The sequence below is a fragment of the Rhynchophorus ferrugineus genome, unplaced genomic scaffold (assembly GCF_030347505.1).
Source record: "Rhynchophorus ferrugineus isolate W39M unplaced genomic scaffold, kcgeb_rfMv2 rfM5, whole genome shotgun sequence".
Taxonomy (NCBI): Eukaryota; Metazoa; Arthropoda; class Insecta; order Coleoptera; family Curculionidae; genus Rhynchophorus; species Rhynchophorus ferrugineus.
This window is the reverse complement of record NW_027472584.1, coordinates 17,938,775-17,955,146: the sequence shown is the minus strand read 5'-3', so window position 1 is coordinate 17,955,146 and position 16,372 is coordinate 17,938,775. Positions and strand designations below refer to the sequence as shown.

Here is a 16,372-nt window from a genome sequence, read left to right as displayed (position 1 = left end):
ACCTATTTATATATTCTAAATAGTTTTTACTTAAAAGAGTAGATTTGTAATACAAGAAACTATTTTAAATAATAAAGAATAAAAATACCGGAGTAATAAATATTGAAAGCATAGGTAACTATAAATAATAGATATTTCAAAAAAAAATGTTATTTACAGGCTGCTATAGAAATACATTAAACTTAATCCCCAATTATGTTTAAATAATTTTATCAATTTCAAAGCAATAAAAATATAAAAATGACTAATCATCTTTAACTTTAAATATCTCCGAAAACACTTATCTTATGTAATAAATAATTACAAATTGTTTATCCTCGTATTAGTAGCTAATCTACTTCTTAAGTCATGTGGTTTTTATTACTGATGGTTTCAATCTAAAATGGCCGAATTATCTAGATGGGAACATAAAAAATATTGATGATTTATTGATGATTGATCATATCGGATATCCTTATAAACATATGTTTAAACAATTTTATTATTTTATGAATTCAACACAATAATAAATAAGATTGTAAAATATGACAAAAAAATACTAACTGGTAACTAATTAAGACATAATTTTTTAAAATAATTTTGAAACTAAAATGCAAAATCATGACTCAACTTTTGTAATCACTCTATAGCTAGGTTAAGGTCAACATATAAAATCTTTATAGTACTCAAAAAAAGTCATAAAATAGTCTTATTTTTAGAAATGTTAAGCCTGCCGAAAAAATGTAAGCCGATATTATACAAAAAAAAGAGAAAACAAATGCTTTATTATAATAATAATAAATATAATAGTTTTTCTTTGAAATTATTAATAAAACCAAATCCCAAATGCGTATATGCACATATCTAAATGTATTTATCAAAGCTTTTAATACGACCAAATTATATATGACCTTGACAATTTTAAACTCCAGAGACAATTTCGATAAGACTTAGGAAAAGTAACTAAAATAATTTACTTAGTAAGAGAACCACTAATTTTAGTATATTTAGATGTATTATTCATTAAATTATCGCATAATTAATATTAAAAATAATATTTAATAAAAGTTTCATATATAAAATTACTGCTTGGCAAATATGCACTTTTAAAAGCATTAAACAGAGCAGTAACCAACTGGCACTGACATATTTCAAAGTATCAAATTTGAACAATAACATTGTTGTTTGTGACAATGCATACTATGTTAGTTATATTCCCCTTTAAAGATATACAGAAACTAACGCAGGTAGACAAAAAACTCAAAGTATTTAATTGCCATTTGAATTTCATACAAATATTAACAAATAATGAAACCTTGACCTAAACTGTTAAAATTATTTTATCGCAAACTAACAGAGAATATTATTTAAAAGTAATATTATAAATATTATACTTAATTAAGCTAAAAATAAAACATACATACATTTTTTCACACAAATGTGTTTTACAAAAAGTGTTTTATTAGTATGCGGCATTATATATTGTTATTATAAACTAAGAATTTCTATTCGATATTAAAAAAAAAACAAACAATTAATTGGCCTCAAATCTAGACCTATTCACCACGTCAATATTAAGTAAATATTTATATCAATCCAGGTAAAAACATCAGCCCCTTTAACATATTTTCGAATTAAATTTAAAATTAGCTGTTTAATTTTTGAACCTATGGTATTTTCAATTACCTTTATATTGAGGCAAAAGTTTTTCCTTAATTCGTTGATCGTCTTTAGGATCATTGAAACTGCTGAAATGGGATTCATCTTGCGTATCGTTGAAACTATTATAATTATTCGCATCCTCCGCTTTTGAAACTTTAAAACGTTCAGCCATTGTAAACAAAACTTTGTTTCTCCACTTTAATGTCTCACAAACTTCTACAATACTATTAGCAAAGTTTAAAAAGTGAAAATTAACACTTTCTAGTTCATAAAATTATAAGCCCGGGCTTTTTAATTTAAAAATTTAAAATACACAGAAGTATTTCAAAGGTACCAACTTTTACGATATTTATAACCCAATAAGCCGGCTTGAAAACAGTTTACTGTACAGAACAAGCAGTTTTAACTGATCGTGAACCATACGATGTTATTAATACAATTGTATATTTATAGTAGAGACATCTATAATATTCTTCAGTAATTTCAGATACGGATATTTTAAGCAGCGCCTACTACAGCGTTTTTCTATAACTATAAAATACTATTCTTTTGAATGACTTACCGAAAAAATTTATAATTTGAGAGTAAGTTATTCCCTTACTCATGATGACCAGGTTACAACACAAAACACAATAAACTGACCAAAAGGACCATAACAAGGAAAATATTTATCTTTTATACAAATATGATTATTAATGTATTTTGATAAGTAAATAGGTATACAAACAAACTAAGTGATATTTTAATTAATGTTTAACAAATTTTAAGAATACGAAGTTTTTACTATAAAATTTAATTACGATCTATCCCAAGAATTTTAATAGTTATTTTTCGGAAATCAACTAATACTAATGACAACGATCTCTTATTTGAAAAATTCCACTACAATTTTCATTCACCAAACCATCAACAAACTGGTAATATAATGTGATAAAGCCAATCTACAGTAACGGTAATTTAAGAATGATTTTTATCAAAATAACTATCAAAATCAAATAACTATTAACTATCAAAACTTTCACCAATATTTATCGACTGGAACACGAAATTAAAAAAACAATAAAACGCATGAATAGACTTTATTTCCAGAAAATTTACACATTAATAAAAGGACAACAAAAATATTGCTCGTTAAGAAAACAACCCTACTACCACAACACATTTAAGAAGTAAAACATTTATTTCTACATAAAATATATAGATAAAACTACTATCATGCATGAGAACTTTCGGTATTTACTATAATTTATTCTATAATTTGTAAAATTGTAAACAGTAATAACAAGTTGAGCATTACAGATCTAAAAAATATAAAACATACTACAATTCAAAAATATGACAGAGTCTGAAATTGTATGAGATTGCACATATTTTAACTCAACCTTCCTATATGATTTAGGTTGAGATTGATATTAATTTTAAAATTGAAACTAATTATTCCGCTTGAGAAACTTAATTAATGCGGTAACAAAACATTAATATTATATTGCATGTATGCTCATACTAAAGAGTATGAATCTTCAAGACTAGCCTACAACTATCATTAAGAAAAATTGTTTGTTTGCAAATATGCTGAAGCAGAATTCAAGAGACCTAAACGATGTTTTTGTTTCCTTTGTTCAGCCATCTGCTCTTTTAATTCCATAAGTTGTTGAGATAAATTCTTAACCAAAGACTGAGTACTTTCCAGGACATTCTGAAGACTTCGAAGTTCAATTTGTTCACCATCGCCCTCAACGGCGGCCAATGACATTGCACGAAGTCTGGGGAACCAATCTAAATTTAAAGCTTTCACCAAAGTGTACACATAACTCTCTGGTCCTGTAAACTCAGTTGGATCTTTTACTCTAATTAAAACTATAAAGTACAAATAGTGCCACATATTATGTTCATTTTTGATATGCTCTTCGAAACTAACAGTTTTGTTATCAAATGCCGATCTGTTTAATCCTAGAAAACATGAATTGCAAGTTTTAGAAAATAGAATGACTTATCAATAAATCGTTATAAATAAAATTAATTCAGTATTAATAAACTATGAAAATATAAATTACTTACCGCAAATAAAACAAGTATTCTTCAAGATGAGTTCCTTCTGTTGCTTTTCTGATCTAAGATCGGCAAATGTATCGATAATTACACCAAAAATAAGATTAAGTACTATAATTATCACAATGAAATAGAACAAAAGATCATAAACCACCCTTGGTACGAACAGAGGTTCCTAAAGGCAAAAAAGAAAAATTGGAACAATAATTATTTATTACTATTAAATTAGAGACATTACCTCACTACTAGGTTCTCTTAGAATGTCTCCTATACCGCCACCATTTCTTAAACCTTGATTTAATGTAGTAACAATACACATTCTTAGAGAATCACATGCTCTTTCTTTCTTTTCTTCGCCTGAATCGACAAGTTCGCAGTACTCATGAGAAGAATCCTCTTTATAATTTTGCCCAGTAAGATGAGATATTTTCTCACAAGTTTCATCTACATATTAACCAACATTAAGAAAGTTATACTTAAAAATAATAACATTATTTACCATTTTGCTTTTTAACGGTAACAATAAAATCATCCCTGAAGAACATAAAACCAATAATAGAGAACATGTAAACTAGAATCAGGGCCAAAACTGCCGTTAAAATGATAGATCTGCCGTTTCTTGTAACTGATCTAATTACATTTAATAAAGTTTCTTCTCGATATACAACATCAAATAGCTAAAAAATATTTATCAGCATATGATAATAGGTAAGGTATAAAATAGTATCTTACTAAAACTGAGTAAAAGAAAGGATGCATCATCAATCCCAACATACAGAAAATCAAATATGTAAGATGATAGACCAACTCGGCATCAGTTAATATTTGCCGGTATGTCTTGATCAACGTTCCATGATTACCCATTATGCTTACTAAATGTATGCATTTTAAAATGATAGTTACTGAACCCAGTAACCACAAAGTAGGTTCAGGCCCTAGAGAATATATCAGCCTAAGAATTGTTGAGGCAACTAAAGTTCTTATTCCTGTCTCCCTGGGCAATGTTATAACTATAGCTGACGATACTAACATCGCAAACCATATCAAAATTGATATAGTTGAACTTATTTCTGAAATATTTTCTTAATTTAACGTTTGCTGTTAAGCATATTATGATATGTCTCACTTGGTAAAGTATCCTCGAATGGATAAAAACAGGCTACTATGAGATTGATAAGGACTGCACAGTTAAATAAAATATTACTCCACAAAGACATATAACTGCTCACCCAAAATAATACAGGCTGAGCTACAAATCAAAATATATGATTGAAAACGTCTAATTCATCTTCGACCTAAGCTTACCCCTAAGTTTTTTCTGCCAATTCATCTCATTAAACATATCATCTGTTCTCTCAAAGAAGTCCGCAACTTTAGAACCTTGGTCATCTCTTTCAGCTGTGTTAAGAACTTTATTTTTTGTATCTTTAGTTATGTATTCGCATATCTCAGGTATAGGGAAAACTATCTGCTCTAATGTGCGATCGTGACGAACTATTTCTATTTGTGCTGTGTGAGTATTGTAATATTCTAATGCTTTTTGTACTTTCGGATCTAACGAATCCGACGGTATTAAGAGATTCGCCAACTCTTTATGATGTTGCGCAAGTTGGTGACAGAGTATATAAATATTATGACCCACTTCTTTAGGAGATACTACGTCTTCTACACTAGCATCGTCAACATCGTCATCATCCTCAGTAGTCTCTTGATGAAAAGCTTTACAAGCAACCTCAACTAATTGTTTGGGATTCATATTTGACAAAATTCTTTCGGCGTTCTCGCTATCACCTCTACTTTCCATAATAGCCAGCAATAATTTTGAAGCATTATTTTTCAATTCCAAAACTAAATCCATTCGTGATTTACCTAACGGGTTTATATCGTTTAAAATCAGAGCGGTAATTATATCTAAACCACTAGATTCGTGTGTAGCAATACAATTTTGATTTTCATGGCAAGGTCCTTGGCAATATTCAGTTAATGTCTCCAACGTTTGGTTTATTAATGCTACATTATTTTCATTTATATACAGACCCAATAGGCCTAATCCTCCAGTAGTAGAACCACAAATACAATCTAGGAACATTAATGTTTCAGAAACTAAGTTATAATTAGTTTTATTATTTTGATTGCGTAGGAGATTTTGTAATTTAGGATTATGATTTTCACATAACAGTTGCAAAAATCTCAATATTGGTTGCATTATCAATACTTTATTTGACAAACCATTCTGTTCGTCACGTTCACGATGTTTCTCTAATTTTTCTGCAAGAAGATCCTCAAAGGCGCTTGCAGCACTTGAGGAAATTACTGAGTCATCTCCAGCAGCCATATTTCGAATATGAGCATAAGCTTGTGACGTTGACTCTGCCGCTCTACTAAGTTCTTCGCGTAATTCATCACTTATCAATATGCCATTGGTCTTGCCTTGCTTTTTTGACATTTTATCATTATCTTTGCCATCCTGTTTATCTTCATGAGCTTTAGCCGCCATATCTGATGTATTTACACTGACTGTTGACTTAATTTCTGCCTCAGAATCCCGCATTTTATCATAGAAAACCTAAATTAATATATGTATCAAAATGAAAAATGTAATCAATTAACTATAGTATAGAGATATGCAATAAATCAACAATGATACTCAACTTATCACAAATATTTTGAATAAATATAAATATTTAAATACATAACCAGAAATTTTCGTTTGAATTAAACATTTTATAAAACTGAATATGTTATTAAAGTCATAAGGCAATACGTTATAGTATCACTTACCTTAAAAAATGATTGGCTGAGATCACCCCCTAATAATTTGGTGAACATACTTTTCTGAATGGTAGAATTTCCCCCTTCTAAAAGCGCTATGCCCAGTTCAACAGCTTCTTCAAAGATAGAAGGAGAATTCACTGATTTAATAACTAACTCAACTACCAAATCAGAAGCTCCCTCTTTATCCAAATGTGTTTGAACATCGTGCAAAGTTTGGCCAGCTCTACTAATTATTTTGGCTAAAAAATATCAAAGTTGTAACAGACTCATCTTGTTAGTTAATTGCAGTTACCTCCTGGTCCGTGAGTTACCACCCCTGGATAATGAGGAACAGCAACACTCTCATGACTTTGTACAAAATGTTTTCCAAAATATCTTGTTAATAGACTGCTACGTAGCACTTCACCCTAAAATAACAATATGATATTGTACTATATGAAATATTGAGATATTGAAAGCCAAAGGTTGCAAAAAATAGGGCCAAATATTTTCCAGAAGTGTCTTAAACTCGAATCTTAGTATCATATATAATACTATAAATAAAACACTTGCTGGAAATAATTTATAAAGAAAGGGCTAAAGGAAATCAAATAGTACTGAAAACCAAAAACACATTGGTTGGGTGCACACTGAAGAAGAAAAACAAACAATACTATACCATCTCGCTTTTTGAGTGATTTTCATTCTAAGCAGCATTTGAAAAAAGATAAAAGTAATTAAGTAAAATTCTAATATTAGCGTACTAATTAAAACATATTTAACCTTATCTCCATAGTCTGGATCTACTGCCATCATTTTTCTCAATGTTCTTAACACCTTTACACACAATTTCTCCTCTTTTTCTTCAAGTAATTTTTCAGTATGTTTAATTAATCTAGAAATATTTTATCTAAAATACAGTTAACGTTTTTCCAGAAAAGTACCTTCTTATGAAGCCCCCACTTTCACATCGCTTTTTTGATTCTGTTCCATCAGGAAACAATAATTCTGGACGATACAAAACATCAACTAAAAGTGATAACTCGGACTGAACTAATGGCTTCAATTGATCTTCCAATAGAGACACGATATCTTGTAATCCTTCTATAATGCTTCTATCTAATCTCATTAACTGTATAAAAATTTGGATAATGTAATAATAACAATAAAATGCAATATTATATATATACCGTAGATTGTGATCGTTCAATTTTCGGTATTTTTGAGGCATTTAGCCATTTACTAGTTTGTCGTGTTAAAATACTCGCTTTATTAAACATAGGAGCTACTTGACTCTCCAAATCTAGAGGTATAGCGATACCTCTATTTTTAGCTGAAAATTGTTCATATATTTAGGCAAAACATTAAAAAAGCTTTAAAATGATTTAAAATAGTGAACTAACCAACTTCTGATAGCGTACGAATGCAGTTTTCAACATTAAAGCGTTGAGATGCCGATAACCAATGACACTGCGACACTCTGAATGCCAATTGCAATAGCTGTACAAAAATCGGTTGCCTGGTCTGCAAAATAATGAATCCATAAAGAAAATGAAATGAAAAGGAATGATATAACTACCCCAAAATGTACAAATATGTTTAAATAAAATTGAAGTATACAAGCACGTGCGTTATATTCTGATAGGTATCAAAGCATGGCATGTTTCTGAAGCTGATAAGGAGAAAACAGAGAATAAAAATCATGTTAATGTTAGTCACGTTATAATATAGTGTAATATCACATATTTTTTAATCTAGTCATATAAATAATATTTTTAACACCCAGTAGTTACATATTATGCAGAAATATACTTCTATATTAGTAGAATACCAACCGACAACAATGAAAGTAACAAAAATCCAACCAAGTAACATTAAGAATTCAATTTTTATCCTAAAAGAATCCACTAATTAGAACGCATTTTCTATTTAAATCTTCTAGTATGAAAAAAAAACGAAAAGAAAATGTTAGAACATTAATGAATTTCCTTAGAAAACCATCCATATTATAAACAGTGCTCTAAGTTATTGGTTGTCAGTAATAAAATATTGCTATAAAAACTTATTAGAATAAGTATTATTATAATTGACTAGTCCAAAACAAAATGATTAATTATATTCACTAACAGAAAAATAGGATTAAATTTATAGGTAAAAATAATAAAATATAGAACTCTTAAATAGAAATGCTTATTACAAAAACATCTATAGAACATGCTGAGATTTTACAAAAACAAGATGTTAGTAAATGCTTTAGAAGTCTAAATCGGAAGCAGATGTATACCTCTCCTGTTGCAGAAAATAAACAAGGCTATAGAACAACCAAAATGCTACTTACATTAGTAGGAAATGGCGACTGTTTAAGTGGTGTGTTATTTGAAAACGGATCATAATCGTCCATTGAAGAATCGCTCCAATATACCCTTGCCTCATGCAGATGTTTCTAATATGATACCCAAAAAAAGACACCAGAACGCATTATTTAATATTGATAGTTTTCTCATATTAAGTCTACCACGCTAAGAACTACGTCTATTTAAAAAATATATCTATATAGGTGATTAAACTATCAATATATTCACCTCCACCTTTAAAGCTCAAGAATGGGACAAAATTCACATCCCCCCAAAAAAAACAAAACATGCAGAAACAAAAAAGCTTTTTGAAGGTAATATAATAAATCTTACCTGCACCGTAGTACTCTGATCCGAAAATGGACTTTTAAAAAATGTTGTAATTAAATTCATAACACAATTAGTAACATAATTTTCCAGAGCCTTGTCTGGATGTTTTCTATCATTCGGAGCAGTTGCAATATCGGCCATATCGACAAGAAACGATTTTTCAAAGAGAGTCCACATGTGATTACTTGTATAGATTTCTTTCATTTCAACCTCAGTATCTATGTAACAGTGATGCAAAAATCCGACATATGCTTCTTTAACTTCAGGAATACAATCAGGATGTGTTACCATAGCTACTATGTCATCTAAAGGTAACAAACTATGACACTTAATTTCTGTATAAACATTTTTTCCCATTGTACAACAGGCCAATAATTTGACTAATTCAACATGATATTTCAATGGACTACCCTCATCCATACAATGTCGTTCTAAACGCATCATTTCAATGAAATGGTTAAACGATGCTTTATCGTTGTAAAAAACTAAAACATCTTCTCCAGCGTTGATGAGCTAAAACATGCACTAATAATATGAAGTCCTTTTTTAATATTGGGAAAATTCTACCTCCTGCATAACCATATCTTGACATTTTCTAATGAATTGATTATCAGCTTTTACTATGGTTTGTAAAAATTTCAGATATTGAACATGCCTACCATGTGTTTCAATACAATGAACAAAATGTTGTATAACCTTTTCATTTTCTTCCTGACATAGAGTAGGATTATCTTGAAATATTGCACATACTGTTTGTGCTTCTCTAATCTATAACATTAAATTGCTCTATAATCAATTCCATTTTATTAAAACATATCATACCCCTGGGTTTAAGAACAAATCCAAATGTTTATAAAGGAGTATTTGATTTTGTTGATTGCCCAAACAAAAGCTTTGTAAAAATTCATGAGCAAGTCTCATTAACTCATTCATCCTAATATCTTCTTTTTCATCATATGGAACTTGAAGTAAATCAAGAACTACTGTATGCACACCAACGTTTCGTAACAAACGTTGCTCGTGTTTTCTTGGTTTAATAAGAGGAGCGTCCTGAGTACATAGTTTGTTCATTCTAATTAATATCTGCTGTATCTTTTTGTACTCATCAGCTTGTTCCGGATGTAAAGGTGGACCAACATCTAAATTAATAGCTGATCCTTTTTTCTCTAAAACACTAAGCATTGGAGGTTTAGATGGAGGAGCTTCATCTTCCTCCTCTTTATTTTTCTTCCCAGTGCCACCATGTTCTTCATTGCATTTTGATTTATACACCCACAGTTCAGATTTCTCAACGCTTTGTCTCAAAACATCTAGATCTGCTTTAATTTGTTTATATGACTCCACATCACTATCTGACACAAGTAACTGAACTTGCCTAAAAGCTTGTAAAACTTCCTGTCTTTGACTGAAGTGTCTGAAGAGTAGGTGTAAAGCTCCAGATACCAAAGGAGGATAATCATGCATAGTAAGATGAAGTAAAACCCTGAGAAATGTTCGACCACCATGACCATCTAGGTCTAAGACAACTGATTCCTCACTACTACCAAAAATTCCTTCAGCTTGGCTTCCAATTAATTCTAAATCAATGTTTTTTTGTCCTAAATTAACATTACCCCCACTCTGCTTCTCGGACTCATCAAATTCCTGTTTAAAAATACTTAGAAGGCAACTGATCCTATAATCCAAACGCACGTCTAATATAAACTAAAATATTTAATATTATAGCATGGAAATAACACACTTTATGCAGACAGTTACCTCCAATATTTCAATTATTTTAAGTTTGGTATCCATTACCAATGGATATTCTTTGTGATAAAATGAAGATTTTGAATTCCCTGATGACGCACTAGCTAATGTTCTACCACTTGGACCTAATGTTAGAGATGTCATAACAGCGCCCATATCTCCTATAGTCCTTAGAACACCACCTTCCGCTGATAAAATGAAATATTATTCAAAAGAGAGACATAGAGACAATTTTTAAGACATAAAAACACAAAAATGAAAAATACTCATATACCTTTTCTTCCAGTTTTAATAGACATTTTGTCATTGTGAGCTATTTAAATAGAACATTACTAACTAAAATAACTTAAAAATAGACAATTTTATAAATTACTTACAATCAATGTCGCCAACTGGAATTTTCCCATCTGCAAGATCAGATTCGGCTACACAGTCCAAAATGCTTAAAAGAGTTTTGGTTAGTTTTAGCAAATCAGAAAAACTATAAAAACCAAAATAGATCAATTCCCTAGCAAGTTTAACCACCTAAAATAGGCAGATTGAAAATAAAATATACAAACAATTAGGACAATTAGTTCAACCTCAAAAGTTAGTTTGTTCTGTTCTTGGTCGGCAAAGGACCACATTTTTGCAACAACATTGCAAAGATAACCGCCCACAAACGCAATAGTAGAGGAAAACTTAGCACGCACCACTTCTTTGTTTGGATCAGGCATTTTATTACAATCATAACTAAAATTATAAATTTGCGCAAAACAAATCCGCCACACTCTTCATGCAATATATTAGAAAAAAAACTTACTCATTTATAGACATTTGTGAGGGAATTTCTGACCATAATCTTGCATATTTAACAGGTGTCACAGGTTCTTGGGGGTCTCTATCAACATGTAAATGAAGCATCAGTCTACAGAATGATGCTCTTAATTCAAAACTGACATTCTCATCTGCCATGCATTTCAAAATGAGTTCAATATCAAGATTAGGAGAAAGGTTGTTTAATGCTAGATATTGCCTATTTAGACACATATTTGAAAATAAATCAAGTTGGTGTCTATAATAGTCTAAAATAGCTTGATCATCCTTGCTTCCGATCTTCGCATTCCTACACAAATCTGTCAATGCCATTTGTTTTTGACGGCTATTCCATAACAACATTACTTGGCACTCCTCTACTACCGTTATCAAATGTTCCAAATGCTCATCAAGAGAACTTTCATCTTCTTCAGCTACTTCATGCAACTCGACTTGAGTTCGCATTACTTTCGTTTCTATTAAAATATCGGAATTTTTCTGACTCAATACACTTTTACATATTAATTCTTGTGTTACTGGTATAGCTTTTTTATTAGAGATGCATAAATCCGAAAGATAATCCAAAAAGCGAGATTCCCAGTTGTTCTTGTTTTTTCGCACCAAACCAACAAATGTTTCTATTTCTGCCGGTGTTATATGTTTTTCTAATAACTTTCTATTATTATGAAGTAATGCAGTGATGGTATCTTCAGCAAGAATGTCATAGCCAATCTGTTTCTGCATAAAACCAAAATGTTTTGCAATATATTCCTGATTCTTTCGATAATCTTGTTGACTAAGGCGTAAAATTCGATAGCACAGCCTAAAAATATATTTATACGGGGCATGGCGAGGATCATTAAGTTCGTCAATTTTTAGAAAAGGAGGTTCCCCGTTATCTTCCAAAAATGGACCCTAAAGAAAATTAAATATAAACAAAGTAGCAGAGATAGTATTTCTTACTTGTAAAATTTTAAAAAGTTGTTTTAATATATCCTGTTCTCTTAAAAGCTTTTGTCTATCTCTATTAGGATTTGTTACAATGAGATCTAATGCCTCAGTTTTATTTTGTTCATTTTCTAACTCAGCAACAAAATAGACTATGTCTTGTAATAAAGTTGTTAGAGATCTACAAAAAGGTAATCAAAATTTCCTCAACAAAAATAAGAAATAATTTACCTTCTTTCACTATGTGATATGGTACCTTTAGATAATTTAATTGATAAAGCAGATAGAAGTTTGCATGCATCATTAGCAAAATCAAGATCTCTAACTTCAACTGGGGAAACAGATATTAGGGCAAAAGCTTCCTTGTCTTCCTTCGTTAAGGCACAGCCTACTTTGGACATTACTGGTTTCTCCTCATCTTTATCAATAGGTGTTGCTGTAGAGTGAACCCACGTATTCGTGAAAATGTGATGGAGCCTCACATAACTAGACTGAGGCACTAAAGAGTCTGCGGGAGGTAAATTTGTTGGGCCTAATTCGAAGAGTGAAGCAATTTCACTTCCTTCGTTAGGGTGCGTTACAGGTACTAAGTGGTAAATAGGATTTTCATTTGGCTCGATTTCATCAGGATCAGGAACTGCGGCAAGGTATTGTCCCGTCGCTAAATGTTTAAATCGAAAAACAGAATCCCAATGACCGGCCCCACCTCTACAAGGATCATTCTGAACAACTTCAACTTCCCATAATGCTAAAAAGAATAGTTTCAGCATTTGAACACACATAAATCTGAAATATATTATATAGTTTATTGAAATATTATATTGTAATAGTTTAGGCGTCCTTATGCAGAAAGAAATTACTATAGTCCAAGAAGAACATGTAACATTATCTGATTCAACAAATACACTCGAAAACAATTATGCATTTACTTGTAACAATAAATTGTGTAAAAAATTAGGTGTGAAATCAGGTGTATTTGAGAGAGAGCAAGACATTCAAGAAAATGAGAGTGCATACGTCAATAACCAGATGGAATATATTGACATTTCAACCCCTTGAAACATCTCCGATGGTGTAAATAATCATATAAATATCAAGAAGTGTAATGACTTTGGAAACCCGTGGGCAGGTCTTTCCCTCCCTAGAAATAATTACTGATAAGGCTGTGAGAAAAATAGTTGCCAGCCTACTCTATCAGTACAAGGTACCTAAGGGGGATAAAATGTGGTGTATCCGTCTAATTAAGCACGAGTCATGACCAATATTCCAATAAAAATTATCTAGTTAAGGGAGCGCACAATTTATGCCACTTGATAACAATGAAGATTGTCGTCATTAAACCCGTTTATTATATCTGTCTATTTTTGTAATTTGAGTTTAGTTAAATACAATAGTTTTTAACTTTGTCGGTTTCTCTCTTTACATTCGGGAGGAAAAAGTAGTACAACAATAAAGTATCTACGTATCAGCTAGCGATATTTTATAACCGAACTCAATATCCAATATTCTGGCTAATAGCGACCTCTGTGATGTGACAAATTTTGAAAATTATGAACGCCATGAGCATCACAATTGGTGCTGGTTTGATACTCATACATTTGCTGTTAAACGCAGCGAATGACGGCTCTGAACTACAATTTCTGGTAATTCTAAAGACACACTTGCTTAACTGTTTAATGATATCAGGAAGTGGCAATTTTGGAGTTCAAGAAGACCGAATCTATGGATCACAGATTAACAATATTAAGATTACAACCGATCAAGTACTATTATTTGAAAATTTTCTATTTAAACAATTTACTTTTTCTCCAAAGCACCAATTAATCAACACCCACGTTGCTATGTAATACTGATTTTATTTTTTTGTATTCTTGATTTCAATATGAAACAAAATTCATACAGTATGGCTTTATGCCATTTACTCTCTAATCACATTTATAAAACATAAACAAAACAAATAAAATCAAATAATATGCATGTAAACTAGTATTTCATTTATTATGCAAAATAATTAGTATAACATTAACTGACCTTTACTACTGGTTGCAGCTGCTGCACTTGTCCTTCCTGTAGTTCTTAAAAATACATGATATTGTTTTTTGTATTCATCCATTGTTAAAAACTTTTCCTGTTCTGTATGAAAAAGTCTTAATACATCACCACCTTTCAAAATATCATCAAGATTTTCTTTGTACTCCAGAAATAATGTTATCTTCCAAGAAGTACTTCCACTAACCACATTTACCTAAAAAAATGTAATATTTTGATTCATCCTAGTTAAATAAAAAAATTCATTACCTCTTTACATCCAGGATTATCTGCTAATTCATGATTAGAAGCTACATGTAACACTTGTTGCCCAGGACCAACAGGATTTAATATAACTTTATCACCCAACACTATATTATCTCCAGTAGCCCGCAATTTATAAAATGGCATTATATAAAACCACGACCCCTCATTACCACTCCCATCCAAATATACTCTCATCGCATTTTTCTCCAATAACGCTGGCAATCTCTTATTAACAGTTAAATATTTATTAGATTTCAAATGCAATAACTAAAAAGTTGAAAAAATAAATAAAATAACATATTTTAATTATATTTATTTTAATTAACAACCTGTACAACATTTCCATATAAAACATTTGATCCCAACATTTTTTTATTTTCTGTGTCATTTTGTTTCTTTTCAATTTCAGCAGCATGCTATAAAATGATAAATTAATAAATTTAGAATGAATATATATTAAACTTACATGTAATCTTTTAAGCAAATTCGTATCTGTATTAGATCCCATAGATTGTTTTGCCGCTTTCCAAAATTGTTTTTGGGCTGAATACCTGTTCATAGGGCATATTTTGAATAAACAATCTCTGAACTTTTTGGGGGGGTTTAACAGATCTCCTGCATCTGGACATACTACACATCTATCATCTACTAACCTAAAAATATTTCAAATTATTAAATAAAATTATGCATTAATTTAGAGAAAATAAATTACCCCAATGTACTTAAAAACCCACTGATGGTACCCTCAGCATACAGGGAAACAATATCCCCTATATGCAAAACATTACCACCTGTCTCTACCATGTTTGGTTAAGCTTTGGAGTATCCCTTAATACAAAAACAAATCTGCAAAGACAAATAAGAATATATAACAAATATTATATATATTTTAACTTGTTAACATGTTTATTTAAAAATTCCTTTGAATAAACAAATGTGTCAGAATTATGTTAAAAATATAAATATAAAGCAAAAATATAATTTAATATCAATGCACAGATTTGGGTAGGAATATGAACTAAATAACTTCATAAAACATAAATTACATTATAAAAAGAAAAAATAAGAGCTAAAATAAATAAAGGTTAGAATCCCGAGGTTAAACTTACATACAACATATTTAAAAAATAGCTTTAAAATTAAGTACAATTATTTGCTGGCACATTTTCTGGTTCTACAGAATGTTTTGCACAACACTTTTGTTTTTTAAGTATAATCCCAGAAAAAGAAAAATTGATAACTTATTTAAATTGACATAAAATCGTACATCCCACATATATACTCCGTATCATGTAACACAATCACAACAATGCTGCTTATGTCAAATTCACAGGGAAACACAAGTTTATAGTTCGAAACATTTTAACTGGCGGTAAAGTATGATGATTCCAATTAGTGAAACGAAGTATATATGTCATTTTTTTAAATTAGATATTAAGCTGGCCGCGTTTTATAAA

General features: G+C 30.4%; 2 protein-coding genes across 16 annotated transcripts in view; both read right to left on the bottom strand.

Moving 5' to 3' along the window:
• Positions 1 to 2,045, bottom strand: part of kcc (solute carrier family 12 member kcc) — a 154,993-nt gene extending 152,948 nt beyond the window's left edge. For both annotated transcript variants that reach the window (XM_076405066.1, XM_076405067.1), the window contains exon 1: positions 1,666 to 2,045. In XM_076405066.1, coding sequence (XP_076261181.1) covers positions 1,666 to 1,813 — 148 coding nt within the window. In that variant the 5' untranslated portion in view covers positions 1,814 to 2,045. The remainder of the gene's footprint in view (positions 1 to 1,665) is intronic.
• Positions 2,046 to 2,701: 656 nt separating this feature from the next.
• On the bottom strand, positions 2,702 to 16,298 carry Itpr (Inositol 1,4,5,-trisphosphate receptor). Of its 14 annotated transcripts, none has more exons than XM_076405054.1 (31): positions 16,183 to 16,298; positions 15,628 to 15,761; positions 15,382 to 15,568; positions 15,245 to 15,331; positions 14,919 to 15,182; positions 14,652 to 14,865; positions 12,852 to 13,368; positions 12,636 to 12,801; positions 11,680 to 12,587; positions 11,459 to 11,609; positions 11,255 to 11,402; positions 11,152 to 11,190; positions 10,887 to 11,065; positions 9,951 to 10,832; positions 9,696 to 9,896; positions 9,132 to 9,641; positions 8,783 to 8,887; positions 7,848 to 7,968; positions 7,635 to 7,777; positions 7,389 to 7,576; positions 7,228 to 7,339; positions 7,124 to 7,150; positions 6,758 to 6,872; positions 6,472 to 6,704; positions 4,996 to 6,256; positions 4,817 to 4,939; positions 4,423 to 4,772; positions 4,190 to 4,367; positions 3,929 to 4,134; positions 3,700 to 3,865; positions 2,702 to 3,591 (listed from the first exon to the last, which is right to left on the bottom strand). In XM_076405054.1, the coding sequence occupies exons 2-31, from the start codon at positions 15,717 to 15,719 to the stop codon at positions 3,185 to 3,187; spliced, it is 8,280 nt and encodes a 2,759-aa protein (XP_076261169.1). In that variant the 5' UTR covers positions 15,720 to 15,761; positions 16,183 to 16,298; the 3' UTR covers positions 2,702 to 3,184. The 14 variants fall into 14 exon arrangements, with proteins under 14 accessions (XP_076261169.1, XP_076261166.1, XP_076261170.1 ...); XM_076405051.1 differs by having other exon boundaries at positions 16,025 to 16,209; XM_076405055.1 differs by having other exon boundaries at positions 4,423 to 4,760; positions 16,025 to 16,209.
• Between the last annotated feature and the right edge of the window lie 74 nt (positions 16,299 to 16,372).